The sequence below is a fragment of the Trichomycterus rosablanca genome, chromosome 25, assembly GCF_030014385.1.
Source record: "Trichomycterus rosablanca isolate fTriRos1 chromosome 25, fTriRos1.hap1, whole genome shotgun sequence".
NCBI classification, from domain to species: Eukaryota; Metazoa; Chordata; class Actinopteri; order Siluriformes; family Trichomycteridae; genus Trichomycterus; species Trichomycterus rosablanca.
This window is the reverse complement of record NC_086012.1, coordinates 17,115,197-17,139,019: the sequence shown is the minus strand read 5'-3', so window position 1 is coordinate 17,139,019 and position 23,823 is coordinate 17,115,197. Positions and strand designations below refer to the sequence as shown.

The window sequence follows — 23,823 nt, the reverse complement described above, 5'->3', positions numbered from 1 at the left end:
TTTTCTACATGTATATTTATTTCATTTTCATGTCATTACCTCTGCTTTATGCTGATCAGGGTCACAGTGAGTCCAGTTTTCCAGAATCACTGGGTGCAAAGCAGAACCAAACCCTGAACAAGACACTTACCTATTGCAGGGCTTTGGCTGCCCGGCTGCCCACCTCCCTCCCTCCCTCCCTCCCTCCCTCCCTTTCAGATTTAGCCAATCAAGTATGTATGCAGATGCCCAACCGGTCGATAGCACCGCCAAGGATTCGAAACCCTGGATTCCAGCAGTAGTGAAACAACACTATTTATCTCTTACATTATCTTACAACAAGATACCAGTCAGACATGCACATACTTCTGGCCATACAGTGTAAAAGTGAAACTATTTATGGTGATTTAAATACCCCAACAAGCAAACAAGTCATTATTAGGTTTTTAAAGGTGCACCTCAAAAGCTAACAACTCTAGACTTTCAGAATAGACGTGCAGGCCAAGAGCATTTCCTGTCTACTGATGAAATAGTGCTACTTATTCAGATTTTAATAACAAAACATCAATTTAATATGTAGCATTAAACCCGAAAAGGGAACAGCATCAAATTGTGAAGTGACAAATGAATCTCGCCCTTCTTTAATTGTAATTTCTCATATTAAGTCTCCCTGAAGGATTTAGGACATGCAGCAGCACTGCACGAGTATAACCGACTTCTAAAAGCATGTTATGAACAAACAAAGCTGATGCAACCCTGCAGAACGTTGCATCATTTAAACGAGCGTAAATGCATCGCTGCAGCCTGGATTTCCCCCTCACACAGATCTCAGAGGAAGTGAGGACTGTTCTGAACACCAGTCACGCCCGAGCGACGCTGGTCTGGTCCACGTGACCGAGATTTCACACTTTTCACAGCCAGTTTAGTTATTTATTTATTTATTAGGATTTTAAAGTCCTGTTTTACACACTTCGGTTTGTGTAATTACTGATTACACAGGATTCATGAGTTCAAGTTTTTAACATCTAACACAGTCATGGACAATTTTGTATCTCCAGTTCACCTGACTGCACGTCTTTGGACTGTGGGAGGAAACCGGAGCTCCCGAAGGAAACCCACACAGACACGGAGAGAACATGCGAACTCCACACAGTAAGGACCCAGGACCTCGCTGTGAAGCTTCCCTTGGTTTAGACTGAACTGTGCTGGACGGCAGATCTCATGTTTAATCCAACGTTGAAAGAACTCATTTTAAGAGTAAAATTTGTCCTGTTGATGCTTCAATGAAATACAACAAAGCGGTTCGATTAGATTATAACAGCCTGGTGTAGTCGAACGATTCTCAGCAGGTACACAGACAGTCGATACGTCCACTGTCCGCACTTCCAGGTCAACCCAGCAAAAGAGCCGATACTGGTTAACTAGAGCCACAAAGCCGAGTCAGCTTCCTCAAAAAGTCACACTGTGTGGCCCACGGTGACCCCGTTCATCCCGGTGGAATTCGTTCTGACGTACCAGGTCGTTTATGAGTGTAAAGGGTAAAACTGCAGTGTGAAAACAAGCACGTGTGCATAACGAAAGGAAAGTCCAGTACAGGGTAACTCCACACTCATTTATTTATGAATTTATTAGGATTTTAATGTCGTGTTTTACACACTTTGTGGTTTCATTCGTGACCGGACAGGTAATTACCCATTAAAGGATTAATCAGCCCAAATCTTTCATGTCAAACAATCATGGACAATTTTGTATCTCCACTTCACTTGCATGTTTTAGACTGTAGGAGGAAACCCACACAGACATGGGGAGAACATGCAAACTCCACACAGAAAGGACTCGGAGCGCTCCACCTGGGAATCGAACCCAGGACCTTCTTGCTGAGGCGACAGTGCTACCCATCAAGCCACCGTGCAGCCCCCTGATGGATTTCCAACCGTGGTTTGGTTATACACATAAGAACAAATCACAACACATACTTTTCACTTCAGGTATCAGCTTTTAATGTTCGTATTATGTGTTATAAAAAATATGTAGAAGACAACAGTGGGTGAATTTAAAGGTAAATAAAACGTTTTAATACAGAAACGAATCCAGAAAATACAGGATTCCCGTGATCAGCCTGCGCTTAATACATTCAGATTGAAATATATACACGTTTGTTGTTACACCGATTTTTAAAAGCTGATTTTCTACCGAAAATACAGAAAAACTGATTCGACACACGGCAGGCGAAGTGTACGAGTATTCACACGCCCTTCAACACTCGGACTGGCTTTTCACGCCACGCTTAATATGACATGATTAAAGTTAATGAACTAAAGGTCGAACACACAGCTCACAGTAAATAGAGAAATCTGATCCAAACCATTCAACCCCCCCCCATTCAAAAAAAACATCAATACAATACTGTAAGAAAAGACAAAATCAAAACGTTTATAAAAGATTCCTTGTGAACCGTCAGTGAAAAAAGCCTAAAGCTCAGGTGTGTAGTAAAGCACTGATGCAAAAGTGTTAAGACAGCTCGACAGATCTGCACAGTCGTTACTCTAATTCTCTAATTCATTCATATCACTGGCACAAAATGAACTCAAGTACTGAACTAGGACGGTTAAGGCTCGCTCTGACGACACAGACGGAACCTCAGTGCCGTTTTACACCAGAAAAAAGAACACGGTGAAGCTTCTGCTCCTAGAACATCGAAACAATCCGCTCGCTTATCCTTCAGCTAAAGCGATACGTATCTGCCAGAATACGGTGAGCTCCACTGCAGGGCATCCCGAAATACTTCACTTTCATTTCCTTCTTTGTTTCTTTGATTGATTTGGCACACTCGATCAGTTAGAGCAGCTTTGGAAACAAACCAGAGGGCTCAAATTTAAACGTAAATTTAAAGCGTCTGGTAAATACAACGGTGACCCACCATGCTAAGGGTAATCGATGTGAATGGGAACCCTGTTCTGACAGATTTATATATCGGAGCCTAGTGTTTTTAGGTGCGTTTTGAACAGAGTGGCTGATAGGGAATGCTTTTCTCGATAGATTTGCAGCATTATTGGCTTGTTTCATGGCTAAAGGGATGTTACACACACGATGGGTTTACTCCATGTTCACATGTCAGGCTCTAGAAACACTAGGGACGCTGTAGTGGTTGTATTTTCCTTGCAGCGTTAGGATTTTGGACCTACGTGACACAGTACAGCTAGAATACTGAATTATGCAGCACGTCTAGAGAACACACGGCATATTATGTAGCCTTTATGAGATTACTGGCCTTTGTGATGCTGTGATGTGATGTTGGTCAATATAATGCATACAAATACATATAGGTAGTCTGATACCATTCTTACACAATAATACTGGGATCAAAGCTCTGAGTATGGGGCAATACCAATAATACCAATCATATAAGGACATCCTCATAGTGACTGAACAGAGGAATGCAACAAAACCCTGATGGTGGCATGTTTGGAGACAGTTTGGTCCTATGTTTGATATGAATTCAGTGTTTTATGCCTGATAACTAAATGGTTTCAATACTAGACCAACACTACAGTTCTAATACCATCCACAAGCCTCAAATACAGAATTCCACGTCAAAGCTTTCGCTTCAGGCGGTTTAACACAACAGCCAGGCCGACGTCCAAAACAATACTGCACGATAGAACTGAGGAAATGCCAGCAAATGAGATCTGCACGTGAAGGGCACAATGGCAGCTATCAATTCCGCTCTGAGCGAGCAGGAGGCACCGTGGCTGGCTAATGCCCTAAATAAGCCTGGATCGATGGAGGCAAAGAAAACAAAGTGTCACTGATGTTCTCCAGCACGCCTGGCGCGCCCCTTGAACTGAACCCACGCGTTAAACATTAGAGCACGTCGAACACGAACCCGCGGGCGGCGCGGGTGGACTTCAGCACCTGCGGCAGAACCGCACTGCGATCGCAAGCCGTTTTCAGGAATTAAAGGCAACACGACGGGGACGACTAACACACCTACCGCACGACATCCAAACACTTAAGTGCGCACGTATTACATACAAGCACAGAATAGCAAATATGGTATATATATACATACACACACACACACACACACGCACAACACAGTCTATTCCTCGACTTCTTCAGGACACGGAGGCTGTAAAGATAGAAAGATCGAACTGATAAACAGATAGAGAAGGATATAGAGACAGAGTCCTGGTAGCTGGGCCTCCTCCTCCTCCTCCTCAGCTGATTGGAGGCTTGGTAGGAAAGGGGTCTCGTATGAACAAGGAGGGGGGAGGAAAGGTGGGGTAACAGGGGGAGAAGAGTTCCTCTGGCAGAAGGCCGCTACAGTGACTGTGATTGGTCAGAGTGGTGCATCAATCTCCAGTCCTGTCCCATTAGGTTAGTTCCATATCCTGAGGAAGCTGTCCCACGAGCCGGTGGCCACGGCCATGCCGTCGTTGGACACGCCCAAACAGCTCACCCTGTTATCGTGTCCCGCCAAAACGCCTGCGGAGGAAATACAACGTCAGATATGCAGCTTTCTACGAATGTTTGGGCAGCCTGGTCGAATTTCTCACTCTTGTTGAATTTTGGAAGTGAAAGTAAAGGGAACTACCCACTGAGCCACCCGTTTCTTTCCGTACTGTTTTTATTTTTAACTAAAACGTTGAATATTACACATACAGATATTGCACCTAAATTGCTAACAATAGAGGGGAACCCTTGCAAATACATTTAATACTTAGAAGAGGTGTCCCAATACTTTTGTCAATACAGTGTGTGTAACTTAAAATGCACATAACTGTCATGTTATCATCCCAGGGTGGCACATGATACAAAATCAATCACCAATAGTTGGCCACACACTAAACCCTGGGTCACGATCCTTAGGTGGCACATAAACCTGTACATGATCGCCCCTTTGTGGAGGCTTTATGTTAAGTCGTGTAAACCACAGGGAGACCAGATTGTAGAGCATAACAGAGAGAGTGACCATCATGCTTGCAGTTACTGTAACGTTCTATTAACATTGTACGCTGTGTAATATACGAATGAGCATTCTTTATGACCTTGTGTGTGTGTGTGTGTTTATGTGAGAGAGTGGAACAGACCTGCACGATCTCCCTTCAGCGTGTCCCACACGTTGCAGTTGAAGTCGTCGTAGCCGGCGAGCAGCAGACGGCCGCTCTTGGAGAAGGCCACCGAGGTGATGCCGCAGATGATGCTGTCGTGCGCGTACATCATCAGCTCCTGATCGGCTCGCAGGTCGAACAGGCGGCAGGTAGCGTCGTCGGAGCCGGTCGCGAAGGCGTTTCCGTTGGGGAAGAACTGAGAATGAGAAGGGTGAACCGTGAACACGCTTTGGAGTGGACGTGATAATGGAGACATACAGGATCTAAGGGCGCAAACACTTTTGTTCTGGGGTAAACGGTGTTTAAGATCGAGTGTGGTTCAGAAAACTGATTTTTGGTCCATTTGAATATGAAAATCTGGGAATATGGCCCAACACTGGGCGCCCGTCCATCGCAGAGGTTCGAGGTTCATCATAATCAATCATTCTACTTTTACTAAACTATTACAGGTTTAATTTGACGGCACCAGCACCGGCAGCACCTTGTACGTTTCTCACACTTACACAAACAGCGTTGATGTCTGAGACGTGGCCGGTGAAGGACTGCCTGCACATGCCGTCTCGGATGTCCCACAGCTTGGAGGTGGCGTCGCAGGCCCCCGACACGAAGCTCCTGGAGTCGGGGCTCAGAGAGAGACTCATGACGTCCCCGACGTGGCCTGAGAAGATGGTGGCCTGCTGACCGGTCTCTATGTCCCACAAAGCACTGAGGAATAACAGAGCGGTACTTCAGCGACAGATAGGAGTGGTGCCTGTTTTGCACACATGCCGGACCACTACTGAATGACAGGTGTATCTAATAGGAATGGGAGATCGTCGTGTCACTCACCACGTTGTATCTCCAGAGCTGGTGACTATCTGGCTATCGTCCAGGAAACGACAGCATGACAAATAACCTTAAAACAGAAGGATAAAGATAAGCATGTCTTGCAAACCACAATGCAGGACTACTGTTCCAGATCCACACTTACAGTACCTGTATGGCCCGGGAGTTCTCTGGTGACCCTGACGTTGCCCTCGCGGGTTTTTAGGCTGTAGATGGAGCAGATGTTGTCCAGACCTCCGCAGGCCACGTAGTTCCCAGAGGGGGCGTAGGCACACGTCATCACCCAGGATGAGCGCAGAGGAATAGCGTGGATCTGTGGACAGGGCAACATGGCAATACAATTAATGACTGGACCCCCTAGTTTTACTTCAGACAAATTTACCATGGCCCATTTTTTTACTGTAGTTACCTTGTTAGTTGTGTAGCTGTCCCAAATGATGAGCTTGCCGTCTTGTGAGGCGCTCACCAGTAGCCTAAACATTTGAGAGGGAAAAAAAGACAAAAGCAGCTTCAATAATGATCTGGAATAATGACTGTACCATGTTTCCAGATTATACAGCTTGCATTTATTAAACAGTAATAGTGGGGTGCCCAAGTGGCGAGGCACACCAGCACCAAGATTCTGAGCTCCCAGGTGGGCGCCCTCTAGCAGGCACAATTGCCTAATGTCTGCAGCAGACAAAACTGGCTTCCAGTCTGCTGGTTGGGAAAGACCGGACTAAGGGGCGGTGTCATCAACGCTGTGTACAGAAAGTGAAGGAGCACAGAGATCGGGCCGTGGCTCTCCATACACGAAGTCGACCTCGCAAATTCACAGTATGGGAGAGTAAGAAGGGATTGGTGGACTGCACACACATCGGAGGGAGAGTGTGTCAGGCGAATATACACCCTCTCCTTAGACGCCCTGGGGGTCCCCAGCAGCGGATTGGCTATATTAAATTGGGAGAAAAAGGGGGTAAAATGCATAAAAGACAAGGGGGGGTGCACCCTTAGTGTCTTCCCCAATCTAAGATAAATAGGAGGGGTGCGTCAGAAGGGCATCTGGTGCAACTGTGCTAAATCAAATATGTTGGTGAATGATCGGCTGTGGCACCCCCTGACGGAGGCAGCTTAAAGAAACCATTAGTAACAGGGGCGATGCGCCAGTGAACAAACCCTACTGACTTAAATGAACACGCTACAATAATGCAACTAGAGAGCAAAGTGACACTGACAATGATTTTATTTATTTTATTTTGTTAAATCGGTCTCCTATTGCAAAACAGTAAATGTTTTAAAGAAGCCGGAGAAGCAGGGCTAACAGCGGTGCGATGCTGATTTAATTACAGCACATCGTTCGCCTAGGTGACATTTAAAAGCTCTTCATTTTCCCCCATGGAGACAAATCAGCCATAAGCACAGATTAACTCGACTGTATAACGCTTGGAACCGCTTTGAGCCGAGTGCAGATGCAGGAAGGGAGCTGAAAGAGGGTCACGGTAAAAAAGAGAGAGAGAGGAAAAAAAAAAAAAAGAGAGCGAGATGGGGAGCGGGATAATCTCAGGCCACCATTGAGTTGTGAGCAGGTCGCTGCATTATTCATCGAGTATACACCGGCAGAGCGGCAGGGTTTCCTCTAAGGGGACCCACCCATCCTCCCACTCTTCTCTGAACTTTCGCTTCCACCCTCTCTCTCCCTCTCCCTCCCTCCGACTCGGTACTGACCTGGAATCAGTAGCCCAGTGCATGGCGTAGATTTTGGCTAAATGTCCTCGGAGGGTTCGCCTCGTGCGCATCTGGATTCTTCCCACCGAATCCAGTCCAGCTGTGATCTATCATAGAAGTCAGAAACAAAGAGTCGTCATGTACAGGATGCAAGACAAGCATGAATAGCAACCGACTGAGGCGTAATGTTTACATTTTTACGGGTACAAATGCAGTCCAGGTTCACTTAACAATGGGAGCATTTTGGCTGTTCATCTAAAAATATAAAACATGTAGTAGACAGACAGTAATTACAGATGAAGGGAAACCGGTTTGAGCAAGATTCCTTGGTGAAAAGATCTAAACCAGCGTTTCCCCAACCTTTTTTTGCACCACGGACCGGTTTCATACAAGATATCATTTCACGGACCGGCGGGGGCGAGAGATTTTAATAATATTGCTCACAAACGATGTAAAATGAGCTTTTTTTCGCTGCAACGAGACGCTGCTCCCACCTAGGGGTGATAAGACAATAACACCCGAAATAGAAGCAGTGAAAACTGCTTTTCGACTACAAAAAATGGGTCAACTATGTAACACCACACGGGCCTGATTTTACCTTCAGAAAATAATACACATGTTGTACACAAGAGATCACTATTGTTATTATTATTATTACCACTATTACTGTTGTTATTATTATTGTTTTCTTCCCTCCATGGGTGGGGAGAGAGGGAAAGGGGAAGGAAATGTTGAACCAAGTGTATAAAACACAGAAAACAGTTTGTACTGAAGTCTCTGTGATGTTAAACGTCAATAAATAAAGAAAAAAAAAACCTGCTTTTCTAGCGATCTCTATTTATTCATTCTTTCTGTGCGGCCCGGTAATAAATAGCCCACGCCGGTGGTTGGGGACTACTGGTCTAAACATCTTAAATGTACCAAGAACTGAGGAACAACGTCAAACTGATTGTAACTGTGCTGTAACTGTGTCGTTTTGGTTGGTACGATGGTTTCATAATGGAAGAAGGCTTCATGTGACTTGTTTGGGTATTAGCTTTCACATACTCAGTTCAACCTGCTTCATTAATTATTTTGATTAAATTAAGTGTGTGTAAGTTGTTTTTGAAAGCAGTTTTCCCTCTAACTGGTACAAAAACACTGTTTTAAATCAAAGTGAAAGTGTTCTTCTGCTAAAGAAAACACACACAGTTGTTATTATGCTGAGAAAAGAAATCCTACTCAGGTATGACCGATCGGGGCACACATTGTGTCAATGGTCACACAAAAACTACACACATACTCGAGTACTGACTGGACATTTCACATTCCAAAATCAAAGCTGAATCTATTCAAAGATTTCGGCCCTGTGATAGATGGGCGCCCTTGTGTAGACTGTTTCTACCTAGTGCCAGGCCTTTCCAGTCAAACCGGACCCGCTGCAACCCTGCCCACGATAAACACCCTGATAAACAAAAACAAAACAAAACCATACATCGGTTTGTTGAAATAATGGAACAGTGTGGGAATCTGGAATGCTGAGAATCGATGTGTTTGTGTGCCTGATCCTAAATCCTAAATGCTGAATCGAAATCGAAATGCCTCTCATCTCAACATCCCTTTCTAAACTCTTGATTTAAGGCGGGCAGAAGGAGCCACTGTGCTTACCTGTGACAGACTGGAGTCACTGCACGCTTTTCTGGCATCCTGTAGGAAACAAGAAATTATATTAGACTGAATCATGAAACACCAGGCATTTTGTCATGATTTGTCACCTTTCTTGACCACTTTTAGGGTTATTAAAATAATATTTGAGCAAAAACAGATCCTTAGGAAGGAAGTTTGGTTTTAAAAATTGGTTCTTTAGTTTCCAACTACAAAAAAATGGTTTACACTGCTTACATAGTGTAAAACAATGGTCATCTCTCAGATATGGCAAGTTCGAGCCCGAATGATGCCTCCGGGAGTGCTAGCGAGCATAATTCATTGCTGCTCCATGAGTAGAAGAGATGACACCCATCTCCCCTACTGACCAGAACGTCACTGGCCAATCTTTCATAGATAATGGGTACAAAGGAGCGCAGTTACAGCGCTTCCCAAAAACATCAATCGATCCAATGACACCTACAGAGACTCCTATCCATACTGAGCCATGATCGAATAGTGGAGAAGAGTGGACCATGCTGGCCACACTCAAGTGTTTAATGTGCTTGTACTCGATTAGACAGGTACAGGACAGCGGTCGTGTCACTGGACGCACACTAACGTGCATGTACTCACTCTGATCTGATTGCGCAGCTGCTCGGCCTCTTGCCGCAACTGCTCCAGCTCGCTCATGGTCCTCCGCTGAGGGCGTTACTTCCCTTCTTACTCTGATAAACACAAGGCCTGCAGACAGCAAAGTGAAACATCACTCAGACGACGCTTATTAACCTTTACACTCCTTTCATGAGTTAAGCATTTGCATCAACAAATCATAATGAGATTTTCAACGGATTTAAGGATCTTATAAGTAATCCGTGTCAGACTCGTCTAGTTATGCTTCTCAAATCATGAGAAGTTCCTCAATGCATAAGCACTGTGTTAGAAAAGCTTTATTTTTCACTCTGTATGATATGGAGTTTGAAAAGCTCGTGCAAATTTATTTATGTTAACCTCAACATGTCCACATACATTTCTTTAACATGGCATCACTGTATGCCTGTGTGAAGAGAAAAAGGTCGTTTATTTACTGGAGCAGCTTGTTTGTTTACATTTCTCTGTATTATACTGATCTAGATGCGTGTGTCTTATTTTGAATGAACTTTGAAATGGCTTTAGTGGGATTCAAAAATCATGACTGCAATATCGCAGGATATTTTCATGGCCAAAACAGTTATAAAGGGAGGGAGGTTCTCTCATCGTTTATCTCATTTCTGAACGGTGGCATCGGTTGTCTGGCGGTATCGAACAGCCTTGACACTCTAGACAAAGTTAAAGGGTTTCATAAATCACCCTACAGTCACCTGTCTCTGATCAAAATCAGAACTGATGTGTCTATCAGGCACCACTGAGGTCGCATTCGGCAGCTGCAATGCTTTGTGCACTTTAACCTGAGTTTCTAAGGAACCACAGCACTGTTGTGTTTGAAAAAACAGGAAGGAGCGTTACTCCCTCCTCACCGACCATATCAAGAGGAATAAACACGCTCACACCAAGCTTTTAGGTAAACGTTTGTGCATTAAGCAATTGTTCATTATCAGAGCAGTTTCCTCTAATACAGGAAGAAAAACAAGCTATATATATATTAAGGTATCACATTTGATACATATAACCTTTAAACAGTTAAATTTGGATTTGTTTTAGATCATAAGGTCAAATTTACACTAGTAAATGTGTAAACAGTCAGTAAGAATTGCGACATAGTGGCTCAATGTAAATCTCGATACTTTAATTATTTTATTCGCAGGAGGAACAATACGGCCTGTGCTGGGTGGTCGATGGCGGCTGTGCGTGACTCTCCGTATGCAAACCCACATTGTGCAAGTAAAAAAGAAGCAGCTGGCAACCACACACACGTCGTGTGTTAGGTACGACCCTTCTAAGTCAATATTCTTTGCATGCCACTAATCAACAGTTTTGCTGAAGCCTTTCAGCCACAGTAACACACTTACAAAAAACACTTAATTATTAAGTCCAGCGTTCTATAAAATAACAAAAAAAACATACGGTATATGGGAATATCTACATTTTATTAACTGATCAGAGACAAGTTCTGGACCTAGGTGAAAATGTCATGTTCAGCCAATCACATTAATGTATTTTAATATATTTACAGCCTCTGGAGGGTATCGCTTTCACATACAGTGCAATTTTCAGCCACAACTATTGCTAACATGGGCATTGCCACCAGACCATGAACTTGTTTGGCATCCACTTCCAAAACTATGGGGATTAATATGGAGTTCCCCTCTTTGTGTGGTAAAGCACACCATGTTTTATTTGTGCAAATATTTGTGTAATCAGGCAGGGACGTTGGACGAGGTCGTCTGGCTTGAAATCAGCATTCCGAATAATCCCAAAGGTGATCAGTGAGGTTAAAATTAGGAATCTGTGCAAGCCTTCAAACTTAAGACATCAAACCATGTCCTTCAAGGAGCTCAGTATGTGCACAGTGACACAGTCATGCAGGAGCAGAAATGTCTTCTCCTAGCAGTTGGCGTTTCCAATTAACATTTAATCTAATTACTTAGGAAGGGTGTTTATATACTTTGTTTATATAAAAATCAGTACGGTAAGGGGCAATAGACGTCCCAAACCTGTTTCCACTTTCTCTAAACAATTTCCTCACCAGAATTTGGCTTCATAAATGCAGCCAAATGAGCTCTTAGTGTCTCAAGTATCTTACGCTTTGAACACGTGACCCTGACAATGGATCTCCTGCGTTTGAAACGTTGTAGAGATTCAGCAGTGGCACCTTAGCTGTACTGTACAGTTGTGGTGTTGCTGTTTCAAGCCACACCAGTTGCCCAGATTGCCCCTGTTGCCCTCAACTCTCAATTACACTCTTGGTTACATTCATGACAGGAACGGTAGTCACTCATTACACAAGGATTATCAGTTCACAAGTTTATATCAAACACAGTCATGGACAATTTAGTGTCTCCAGTTCACCTCACTTGCACGTCTTTGGACTGTTGGAGGAGACCGGAGCCAGAACCTTCTTGCTGTGAGGCCACACCAATGCCAGGTTGCCTCAACCCTCAATGGTTTGAATTGTTTCTAGTCACAACAGCAAGTCCCTTTGAATAAAAGCATCTGCTAAACGCCGTCAGTACACACACATGCTACTATGATACACCAGTACCAGCACCAGCACCTCACACACCATCACGTCACTGTTACTGCTGTGTTGAGAATGCACCAGCACCCAAATAGTGAGCGTATTACAGGTGTATATTCGGAAACCGATGCCTAGTCTGATCATTCTCGAGTTCTGATGTGACGTGTGGCTGGTAGGAACAGAATTCGTCATAAACAGGACAGGAACTTGGTGTGCTCTCCTGCTCTTGTAGAACAAACAAGTGATAAGCATTCTAGGACTTTACATTTTCTTCAGACCTCTATTATTAAAAAGGGGCTTCCACCCACAGAACTGAACTGCTACTCACTGGATGATGTTATCCTTTATCCATTCTATCCTATATGAGCCATTTTGGACACACATTCAAAGTGTTTTAAATCACATTTCTCCCTATTCTGATGTTAAATGTACATTAATTGAAGCTCTTGATTTATATCTGTATGATTTAGTGCACTGCCTCCACATGATTGGATAATTGCATTAATTTGAGGTGTTCCTAATAAAGTGGTCATCCAGTGTGTACACAGACATCAGGGCTTGTTTTATTATTTTGACACATGTCCTCCGTGTTCTGGCTTTTAATGCTTGTATCTAAACAATAAATAAATAGTGTTTTCTTTGTGTAATTAAATTGGCTAAATATTTTATTTACTCTCAGTTAGTATTTAGATTTTTGCCAGCTCGTTTACCCAGCTAGCATTAGCCAACGCGTCCAGAAATCTACAGTTTTAACCACATGTTGCATGTCTAGAAAAAACGAGATACGTTTCCTAACACACTAAAAACAAATCGGAATCAATTTAAATGTATAAAATACACACTTTTATAAACAGACTAGCTGACATTAGCTTTAATAGCTTGTCCGCTAGCATTAGCTGCACAGCTACGAGCTTGTAAACATTTAAAGGCTTTACCTACTGTTGATAGCGTTTAAGATCCAGGGATGAACCCTCCGTCAGTTTCTACTCATTCTTCTGCAAATGAAGGAGAAACTTTTAAAAATGTAGTTTGCGCATTTTTCTCATTATTTGGTCCAAAAACGAAACGCCAAATTTGAAGCAAAAGCAAGCTAACCAATTCTTACCGGGATTACCGCCACACCCATAGCGATATTGGAGCCTGGCAACAATCGAAAGAAAGGGGAAGTCAGGCGAAAGAAAAGAGACATTTATATAGCAATTACGTTCCAACTTACAAAAAGAGCTGTAAATAGCAATACTACTTCTACGTAATATATTTCAGTTTGTTTATGCTAAATGGCCACGTCTTATGATCTAATTTTACACTACAGGAATTTTGTTCACCCCTTTTATGACAATGGTATCGTCCCCCAGCTTCCTCAATTATCAAAATGACTGAACTAAGAAATCTTGGAGTCGACTCCAAATCTGATTCGGATAGATAAGTAAATTGATAAACAACCAACTGAATCGATACACGAGTCGACTCTGCACATAAATATTCCTTTTTCAAGTACTAAACAGAATAGAAAAGGAGATATTTATCATATTTTCTTTTGTTTATAAGTACTATTCTGATCATGGTTGCAGTGAATCAGCCTATTAAACAGAAGCCTGTGCATAATACATGAAATGTCTTGTGATTTTAAAGCTTTTCAGGGCAAAATAAGATTCAGTGCATCATTTCAATTCAGTTAAACGTGGTAAAACAATTTAAACTGTAAAATTTGCCCCTCTTTTTCCTAAATGTTAACTAAAACAAAAAAAGCCTGTATATATGTTAGAAATTATATGTACCATGTCAAACAATTTAAATCTAAAGTCAGCAGGTTGTTGTCAGATTAGGAGCCACCCAGTTTAGGGGGTTTAAGAGGAATTCAGAGCATTTAAGGAGTTTGCATTTTACAAATATGCCCACAGCCCATTCACTGAACACAGATCACAAGGTGGCAATAATAATCACTGTACTGAATGCCAGTTTCCTGACCTATTGCAGGGCATAGCACACATATTTATTTACACCAAGGATTAATTTAAGCTAAAGTAGAGCAATATTAAATAAAAAATGGCCTCATATACTCACCTTACCAGCAACTTTGGTTGTTTTGCAATTTGTAGGAAGCCAATAGTTTCACTAGCTAAAACAATACAAGACAATTTAAGTTCTGTTTACTAAATACAACCAAGATGTAAAGACTACATGTTCTGTGTGTAAAACCTGGCATAATAGCATTTTATATGTAATAGAATTTGTATTGGTGTACCTGGTAAAGCTTTAATGCATGCACAGAAATTAACTGTATTGCATATAGAATACTAAATATGGTAAATTAGGTAATGTTAATGAATTAAATTGTAATATTTTGAAGTCAACCTTCAAATACCTGTTTATTGGATCTCTGAACCAAATATAATAATAAAAGTATAATAAATTAATTAATTAATTTAGATTTTGGCTCCAGATCAAACTGTCTCACAAAGACAAATAATATTATATTTAAAATGCCAATTTTAGTCTAAAAGTAGCATATAGATAATGTTACAAATCTATCTAAGATAAAACTTCATAAGTAGAATAAGGAAGCATTAAACCTAATGTTAAAAGGATCAGATAAAAATATATAGTCAAAGTATAACAGCTTACATATAACAGCTTTAGACAGGAATTACCTCTGCTGAGCTTTTTTCCAGTTATATCAGTGTTTGATGAGGTTTGTGTGGGTTTTAGGTGGACCCATGAGCTGCACTTATGGTTATAATCTCATTTTCAATGCCACATCCGTTGGGTGGGAGCACTGCTGCCAAACACACTCAGTTTCAGCATCACAATTAAATCAGCAGATGCTTGGGTTTATATATACACACACACACACACACACACACACACACACTAACATTCAACATGTGTGAACTACAGTAAATCAATTAAAAAAATCTATTGAAGTATGTTTAGCCTACTGTGTAATTTAAACACTACAGCACGCAATGAATTCTGTCTTTGATTCTTATAAAACTCAAATGTTTCAGAATTCACAAAACATTCACTGAAGAAAATAAAATATATAAATGATGAGGCATAATAATAGAGTTGCTTACCTAATAATGCTGCTGTGTCCTGGTCCCTGGTGGTACAGTATAGTGTGTGTTTCCAGTATAGATCAGTGTGTGAAGTGCTGGCACAGTGCAGGGCTGAGGGGACGTAATTGGGAGCTCATCTCCAACGGGATACTACCCAGGGTGGAGGGGTGTAGGATGCTTGAAAGTCTTAAAGGGACAAAACCAGGAAAGAAAGAAATGTGTGACATGATACTGATATCACGATACATGGCCTATAATGTCAGGACCTTAGTGATGTGAGAAAAGACATTAGTGCACATATTTGTCACGTCAGTATTATTACTCATTTATTAAATTCATTTTCATGGGTTTTCCTGAGCTCAGACCACCTGACATGGTAAACTGAACAGGGACTAACCTTGATTCATAAATTGTATATATTCATTCATTCATTTATTTATTCTTTCATGTTTGATAACATCTTCTTCCTCAGGATTGCACTGGTTCTGGTGCCAGCCTGGAACACTAGATGCAAGGTAAAAAAAAATAATAATAACACCCTGGAAAGGGCAACAGCAAATCACAGGATGACACTTACTGTTAAACCATCAGACCTGCCACTGTCCCAACATCTCCAGAAATAATGAGGTTTGTATTATTATGTTGTTAATGATACTGTTATTGTTGTGGGTGTTATTATTTCATTTTTATGTTTGCTTTATCCTGGTCAGTGTCGTGGTGGGCTTGGTTTCCTTGGAATCACTGGGCGCAATGCAGCACTCCCCGGACAGGACGGCAATCCATCAGGGGCCTCGGCCATCCGGCCACCTTTTTAGGCATAGCCAATTATGTCTGTATAGAGATGCCAATGAATCCCAGCAGTAGTAGGTTTCCCACTGCAATAACCAAGTTCCTGATGTTATTTTTAATTGTATTATTAATATTGGATAGTGAAAATGAATTAATGAATTATTAGAGTAATAATTAAAGTTAAATTAGAAGCAAATAGAAAGAGGAAATATAAAACGCACAATCAAGATTTGCCCGTGTAACCTGTTACATTCTGATCAACTTGATTACTGATCTTACACATGCATTTATAATCTGATGTCTTCGTTTCTCTTTTATTACTAAAATGCGTGATAAAGGTCCACTTTTGAGGAACTATATTTGTGGTGGAAGAAATTATTCATATCACACATCTATTTTAAACCATGCTGTAAACACACGAGGCTGTTTCTTCATGCTGTATCTGCAACAACGTTGTGACCACATAATCATATCTGCTGGGTAATGAAGTGTAAATTCATTAGATGAATATAACCTTGCAGCAATAACATTTAGCTTTATTCTAAATCAGAATCTGCTTTACCGGTAATGCAAGTCAGAAAACACAAACACACACAGGAGACCGTTTGTATCAACTCCTTCTAAAATAGTTTTATTATTGGTTCTAAATACATCATCATGTTTTACCTTTTACAGAGGTATAATTATCTGGAGAATTTACAAAACAGTCCCAGAGCGTATTTAAATTATTCAGTAGGATAAACATGCTGACTTATAATATTCCATAACTAGCATATTAAATAAATAGTAGTTCTTTAATTTAATAATAAATATCACTTGTGACTGTTATATGCTTTATTATGCTACAGACTGAGGTGCTTTTGATGGGATATGTACTGTTTTGGCAAAAGCATATTGCACATGTAGAAATTTCAGTTCTATGATAAAGATTCAACAAACAAGACAGCAGATTTAGCATTCAGCTAATTTATATTACAAGCTGTAATTCATGCACCATTCTGATATAAAATGCTTTATTTATGTTTATTTAAATAAAGGGAAAATATTAGGACATGTTTCTTTCCCCTACTTGAATTTCCTTCTATATATTTCCTTCTACACTAGCAAAAGTATGTGGACACTCTTTTTAATTAGTGGGACTGGATCATTTATAATCAATTCCCATAGCTAACATTGGCATAAAATCAGGCATACTAAGTATACTGAAATGCATATAGTGGCAGAATGGGTCATACTTCAGTCTGGCACTGTCATTAAACTTTTTAATAAGCCGTTTTCAAGTCAGTTCTGCTGCTGTTATTGTGAAGTGTCTCGGAGCAACAACAGCTCAGCTACATAATTCAATTTGTTACATGCAAAAATTATTGTCCTTGGTTGTGACACTTTTTATCACAAGCTTAATGGATTGGGAGTGCATGGTCGTTTAGCTTCATACAGTCCTCTGATTGGGATGAACCACCAGCACACAATCATTACTCCAAAGCATTTGGAAGCTTGTTCTTTGGTGTGATCAATCACACATACCAATCTAACAGTCGAATATTGGTTTGGGGAATGCCATAAGTATGCTATTCCACAGAACAATGTGTGATCTTTGGCAACAGTGTATGTAATGCCCTTTATGGGTACCCAGTCTGTATTTTTACCCAGGATATGAAATCAAATGTTTACAAGCATATATGAATATGAGATTCGAGTGTCTACATATTTTTGGTCATGCAGTGTATTTGAAACAAATCACTTCTGTTTATTGTGTATTAAATGATGTTATACAAAGCAGTAATTACGCCAAAGTACTCAACAATTATGGCTTGCATAGTATTGTAATGAATCTATTCTAGTAAACGCTAGTAATGCCTCACATGCTACCTTTAATATTTGGTCTCATGAACAGTTTAGGGATAAAGAGACCCTAAAATGCCACCTTTGCAGTTAATGAAGCTCATTTGTGTATCCTGTAAATGTATGTATCTGTAAATCTGTTTAGTATCTGCTTGGCCTTTTGTGCTATTGCGCTCCAATAGATACTTTCAACACGATGCTGTGGAGGCTTTTTTTTGCCGTGACCTTTTATTCGAGGCGTTTGAAGTCGACCCCCCGTGGTGACCCCGAGCTGGTGGCAGTCAAAGGGGCGTATTGGAACACAGATGGCTCGGGGCATCACATCCTGCTGGCACTCCTGGGCACATGACAGGCCTCAGAAAGGCAGCTGAGGACAGAACTGAGATGAGGGTTAATGTCACTCACCATGCAGGGTTAATCTCAGGGATTTAACAGTGACAACAGTGCCATCATGAGGATGAACGTGTAATTGCAACCTGGTGAAATCGTGACACTGGTTTATCAGCCAAGCTAATCGAATACATGATATTTACGTGGGCAGTTCAGCCAAATAAATCAATAAATCTAATTTTTTCTCTTTCCCCAAATGTACTTTTACAACAGAGGCAGGTTCAGTGTCCGAGGTTTACTTCTTTACTTCTGTATTGTTTAAGAAAAGCTTATAGCCACCAGTTTAGCATTGTGCTAACTGCGTGCCTAAATCACCATTCTGACCTTAAACTGCACCATTAGGTCAATTGGTACCACATTACTGATAGCAATTAAAGAGTAAGTGATGATTTCTTTTAATAAAACAAAAAAACCTGGTCAACGCCTGGCAAAACAAGTTTAAGCCACCTATCCCACATTAATCTGCTTAGCGCCCAGTTCATGGGCACAAGTGGGTCTGGCTTTACCCTGAAACACTGAGAGTGGGGCGAAAACACACCCTGGGTAGGGCACCAATCTATTGCAGGGCAATGTACACCTATTCACTTAATTTTTATTTACTCACACCTATTAAATCAACCTTATGGTGAAATGAAAATGTTAATATAAGTGTGATGGGATGGATCACACCGTGTCACTGAGGTGCCAGGTATAGCTCAGCACCTTCAGGAATTGCAGGACGCTTAAACAAGCTAGAACAATACGGAGGCTAAAAAGTCACAAACATGCAAGATAAAAGGAAAAATAAGAGGTGGGCATAACAATAAATTGGGCACCAGGCCTACCGCAACCCTGACCAGGATAAAGCATTTCTAAAAAAATGATTGAACTGGCTGATATGTATTTCTTTAACAGTTTTAAAGCAACACATAAGACAAGATGATCGATTCTGAACCTTTTTTCCTAAACTCAAGGCCTACGATTTCTTCCTACGAAGTGGTGGGTGAATCTTTCTGTGTTTTCATTGCATTTGTGAGTCAGCGAGCATAACAACTACAAACCACAACTTATCCTTTAATTCAACTCACACAACCACAGTGCAACCAGCTAGATAAAAGTTTTACGAAACCAAGCAGAGCGAGGAGCTTGTTACCATGGTAACAATCAATACCTTCAATCAATGTGTATAAATAATGCGAGATTCAACAAATCGGCCAGGCTGTGTTAGAAAACTACTGAAACGGGTGATTAGGGTGGTGGTCTCTTCACTACAGATAATCTGAGCTTATTAAAGGTGATGTGCTTACTGGTAGTTCCGTCATGCTACATTTGGTTCATATTCAGGAATAAAAAAAGCAATTAACATAATTAATTTAACATATAATGCATTTAAAAGACTATACAAGATCATCTGTCTCTAAATTGTGCTTCAGTTCTGGTCATTCTTTTCATTCACACACACACACACACACACACCATGCACATTCATTTTCTGTCTCTAAATCCCGTATATAAAATATGTGTGCAAACTGCAAATCTGTAGCAAGTAGCATGTCACGCTGTAATAGCATAAATACAGTAGAACTCTCAGCGTGACTCGTTACACCGAAGCGCCTGGTGTGTGTTGCACGGTCTTCACTTCAGCTGTGTGTTCAGGTCACATGTCCATGTTGAAGGCCTGCATCAGGAGGTCGAGATCACCAACGTTGGCAGCGTGAAAAAGTTCAGGAAGGTCCATGAGCGAGAGGGCGATGCGCAGAGCCGCCCAGATGCTGCTGGACATGACGGTATGGCTCCGGCTCTTTCTCTGCTGATTCAGAGCCGTCAGGAAATTACTCACTGCCTCCCTACAACACAAAACAATGAGACTATGTTCAGACAGTCAATTAGTAACTGACGTCACTGAGTTCTATAGCTCAAACCTGCTCGTACCTGTGAGCTCCCAGGTTGATGCAGCTGATGCCGAGGTTGTATCTGGAGCGGATGAACCCGGGCTGAAGCTCCAGAGCTCGGGTGTAGGCCTCCACGGCCTCCTCACTACGGTCTCCGTTAGCCAGAGTGGCACCGAGCCGGTTCCACAGCAGATAGTCCTGAGGGACACAGATTTCTGCTTAGAATTTTACAACTTCTTTTACACGAGAGTTGAGACTGATAAATACAAGTTAGCATCTCATGTACAGCTGCTATTTAGCCAATCACTGCATTCGCCCCAGTTTCCTCACCTCAGGTCGAACAGATAGTGCTGCATTGAAAGCGTCCACGGCCTTATCGAATTCAGAGCTGAGATTAAAGAGCACGCCGAGTCCTGTCTGCAGGTCTGGGTCCACAATGCCCAGGTTCTGCTGCACAGCCTCCTGATAAAGTTCCAGCACCTCCACCAGCTGAGAGCTGCACACACACACACACTGTAACACATGTATCTGTATTGGCACAGTGAACTGTTCTTACAATTACTGTACTTTGTACATGTTAAAATATGTAGTCCATCAAGCGAGTCAGTAGGTCTCTGATTTGCCCATTTTTCGACCTGTCCATCAACCACAGAAAATCCTAGACACACACTAGCTGTCTAAGAATGGGGAAAAACTGGGAAATCCAGACTCACTGCAACCCTGACCAGGATAAAGCGGTAGTAAGATGTGACATTGAAATAATAATGTTCTACACAAATTGTCTTTTTTGATCTTCTAATAAGTGGAACGTACCACCCAGGCATAGGGATGGGGGAGATTCTGCAGCCCCTGCGCTGGGGTAGAGGTGAGCCGTCCAGAGCACTGCGTTCCTGCAGGAGGTGTGTGTAGGTGGGGTTATGCGTTATCCATCGATGCAGAGCCTCGCATGCTTCCTGCTGCCGGCCTGCGTTGGTCAGACTCACGGCCAGCGCCATGAGCGCGCTCAGACTATTCGGGTGGAGCGCCAAACACCTAAAAATATCAAAGAACAGGATATAAAGAGCAGGAAAAAACTTTCAAAGCAAACCTGGCTCACAATCGACGTTCCAATTTATTCCAAAGGTGTTAATAGGATTAAGGTCAGGGCTCTGTGCAGGCCACTGCAGTTCCTCCACGCCAAGCTTATCAAATCATGTCTTTATGTTGTGCTAGGACATGATGTGACTTTTCCAGACTGGTCTATGGGATTTTATTTAATGTACAATACAGAACACAGATAAATCCCAGCACTGCTTTGACCGCTCCTGTTTCAGGACTGAGCGGATTAAAGCCAGATAAGCCAAAGCATGTCAGAGCATGTCATGCCATTTATGAAATATCAGAAAAGCCCATAATCCTCCCCGGAGAAAATTAAAATGCTGGACGACTGTGTGATGAACCTGTGGAAGCTCCACTAACACCCCCTCCTGAACCAGCTGCAGAGCACTAAGGTACTTTAAACATGAGCCAGGATTTTCTCGGTGCCCGCTCACCTCTGCAGACAGATGATAGCAGCCTGCTCGTTCTCGTTCTCAGCCTGAGTGGTCCCTAAAACCTGCCACGCCTTCACAGGAAAAGAAAAATGAACACAGGTTATTATCATTCCTACATTTGTTTATAAACGTCCTGTTAACTCAGGCCATAAAAGTCAAGTAGCTTTAATTGTCATTGCTCAGACTGTATACTGTAACAGTAATGTAAGTCGCTTTGGATAACCCTGAGATGACCCTGAGAATGAACGTACTTCAGAGTCGTGTGGGTCCTGCAGTATGGCGGCCTCGAGCAGCAGCACGGCACTGTTCAGATCTCCTTCTCTGGATTTCTGTAGTCCCTCCTCAAAAGCATTGGGCCAGTCTTTAAAGGGGTTCTCCATGTGGAAGACGTAACCCTGTAAGCAACAAGGAACATTTAGTGCAGAGACAATATTTTGGGCAATCAGTAATCAACTGCATGGAATTTTAATGGGACTGACAGGCACAAGGGCCACACCTCAGTCTCTAAAACTGACAGGTAGATAGACAATAAAACTGACAAGTAGATAGGCACTAAGACCATATGTCCTCCACTGGGACTGACAGAAACCTCCCACTGGACTACAGATGCTCAGATGGATTCAGACGCAGCCATATTGTTAACAATGACACGTGCGTATTAATGTAAGTGAGCGAATCTTTACACCTGTCGTAGAGCAGTTGTGTGATTGATATTTTGGGAGGCTCAGAGCTGAAGCACAGGCTGTTTTTAATCTTTAAACAGATGTGGAGAGGTGCTCTGCGGAATGTAGATAATTGGATCAAGCTGCGCTCTTTAATATTGCAGTAAAACCTGCTCAAAGAGATCTTGTGGAGAGAAAAAGGGCACGGAGCTCATACCACTCAGGATACCACCTGAAGTTCTGTGTGCCTCGAATACAGAGCAGCCGTGCTAACAGTTGATCTGTAATGTAGACTTTTGGGTTGGCCAAAAATACTGTAAACAAACTCAGTCACCTTAATTTGGGCTTATAATCACCTGGAGAAGCTACTTACAAGTATCACTGTAGCTAAAACTAGAATAACATGTTGTTGTCAGGTGAGACTTCTCTGCCAGGCACATCAAACACAGGGGAAAGATGGGAATGGATCACGCTAATGTTCCTAAAGTTCAGGTGACACTTTCTCCCACTTAACCCACTTAAAATGTCTGTAGACTATTAGAAAGAATAAATAATTAGAGAACGCTACAAAAGCAATAAAAACACTGCTTCCATTTCTAACATCCTATCTCTGTGATGTGGGAATTTCTGCGGTAATAGCAACCAAAGGAGTAGAATGGACATAAGAACACACCTTGGATGTTATTGCTTCCTATCACCCCTAGGTGGGATCATCTTGTTGCAGCAAAAAAAAGCTCAGGGTTCTCACTGATTTTCCATAATTGTTGAGTAGTATCATTATGCACTTTGAGTTTTTTATCATGCTCGTCGTATCATTTTATTTTAAATCCTCCCACCCCCTCCGGTCCGTGAAATTATACCTTCAATGAAACCGGTCTGTGGTGCAAAAAAGGTTGGGTGCCGCTGATGTAAAGCATGCCCGCTGATGTAAAGCATGCCCGCTGATGTAAAGGCATTTAGTAGACGTTTTTATCCAAAGCGACTTACAGTACTGTGACAGTATACTGTCTAAGCAATTGAGGGTTAAGGGTCTTGCTCAGGAGCAGAACAGTGACAACCTGGCAGTGGTGGGGCTTGAACCGTTTTTTAATGGCATTTCCAACAAGCTCATGATCAGATGTCAACTTTAGACTCTGGTACAGTGAAAAGTCCGAATCAATTAAACGTGTCACACTGTCTAGAGGTCTGACAGATAAATCTGGTCTAGATGGCGCTAAAATAATCCAACTGGTTTGTGAATCTGTGTGAAGGAGGT

At 41.9% G+C, this 23,823-nt stretch overlaps 2 protein-coding genes and 1 long non-coding RNA gene across 5 annotated transcripts in view; 1 reads left to right on the top strand and 2 right to left on the bottom strand.

The window, feature by feature from the left end:
* Positions 1 to 1,955: 1,955 nt before the first annotated feature.
* Positions 1,956 to 13,555, bottom strand: gnb4a (guanine nucleotide binding protein (G protein), beta polypeptide 4a). Of its 3 annotated transcripts, XM_062988117.1 has the most exons (11): positions 13,529 to 13,555; positions 13,359 to 13,418; positions 9,882 to 9,989; positions 9,270 to 9,308; positions 7,623 to 7,729; positions 6,328 to 6,391; positions 6,069 to 6,231; positions 5,922 to 5,988; positions 5,597 to 5,798; positions 5,073 to 5,289; positions 1,956 to 4,467 (listed from the first exon to the last, which is right to left on the bottom strand). In XM_062988117.1, exons 3-11 carry the CDS (start codon positions 9,936 to 9,938, stop codon positions 4,361 to 4,363), a joined length of 1,023 nt encoding a protein of 340 aa, XP_062844187.1. In that variant the 5' UTR covers positions 9,939 to 9,989; positions 13,359 to 13,418; positions 13,529 to 13,555; the 3' UTR covers positions 1,956 to 4,360. The 3 variants fall into 3 exon arrangements, with proteins under 3 accessions (XP_062844187.1, XP_062844186.1, XP_062844185.1); XM_062988116.1 differs by lacking the exon at positions 13,529 to 13,555 and having other exon boundaries at positions 13,359 to 13,463; XM_062988115.1 differs by lacking the exon at positions 13,529 to 13,555 and having other exon boundaries at positions 13,363 to 13,463.
* On the top strand, positions 10,724 to 18,492 carry LOC134302889 (uncharacterized). Its single transcript, XR_010007592.1, has 4 exons — positions 10,724 to 10,806; positions 11,050 to 11,170; positions 15,955 to 16,109; positions 16,193 to 18,492. It is a non-coding gene; the product is annotated as an uncharacterized LOC134302889 (long non-coding RNA).
* A 1,420-nt stretch (positions 18,493 to 19,912) lies between these two features.
* The window catches only part of pex5lb (peroxisomal biogenesis factor 5-like b), a 34,750-nt gene continuing 30,839 nt past the window's right edge, over positions 19,913 to 23,823 (bottom strand). Inside the window, exons 8-13 of the mRNA XM_062988098.1 lie at positions 22,158 to 22,301; positions 21,907 to 21,977; positions 21,188 to 21,406; positions 20,705 to 20,870; positions 20,415 to 20,572; positions 19,913 to 20,329 (exon numbers count right to left, since the gene is read on the bottom strand). Coding sequence (XP_062844168.1) covers positions 20,140 to 20,329; positions 20,415 to 20,572; positions 20,705 to 20,870; positions 21,188 to 21,406; positions 21,907 to 21,977; positions 22,158 to 22,301 — 948 coding nt within the window. The 3' untranslated portion in view covers positions 19,913 to 20,139. The remainder of the gene's footprint in view (positions 20,330 to 20,414; positions 20,573 to 20,704; positions 20,871 to 21,187; positions 21,407 to 21,906; positions 21,978 to 22,157; positions 22,302 to 23,823) is intronic.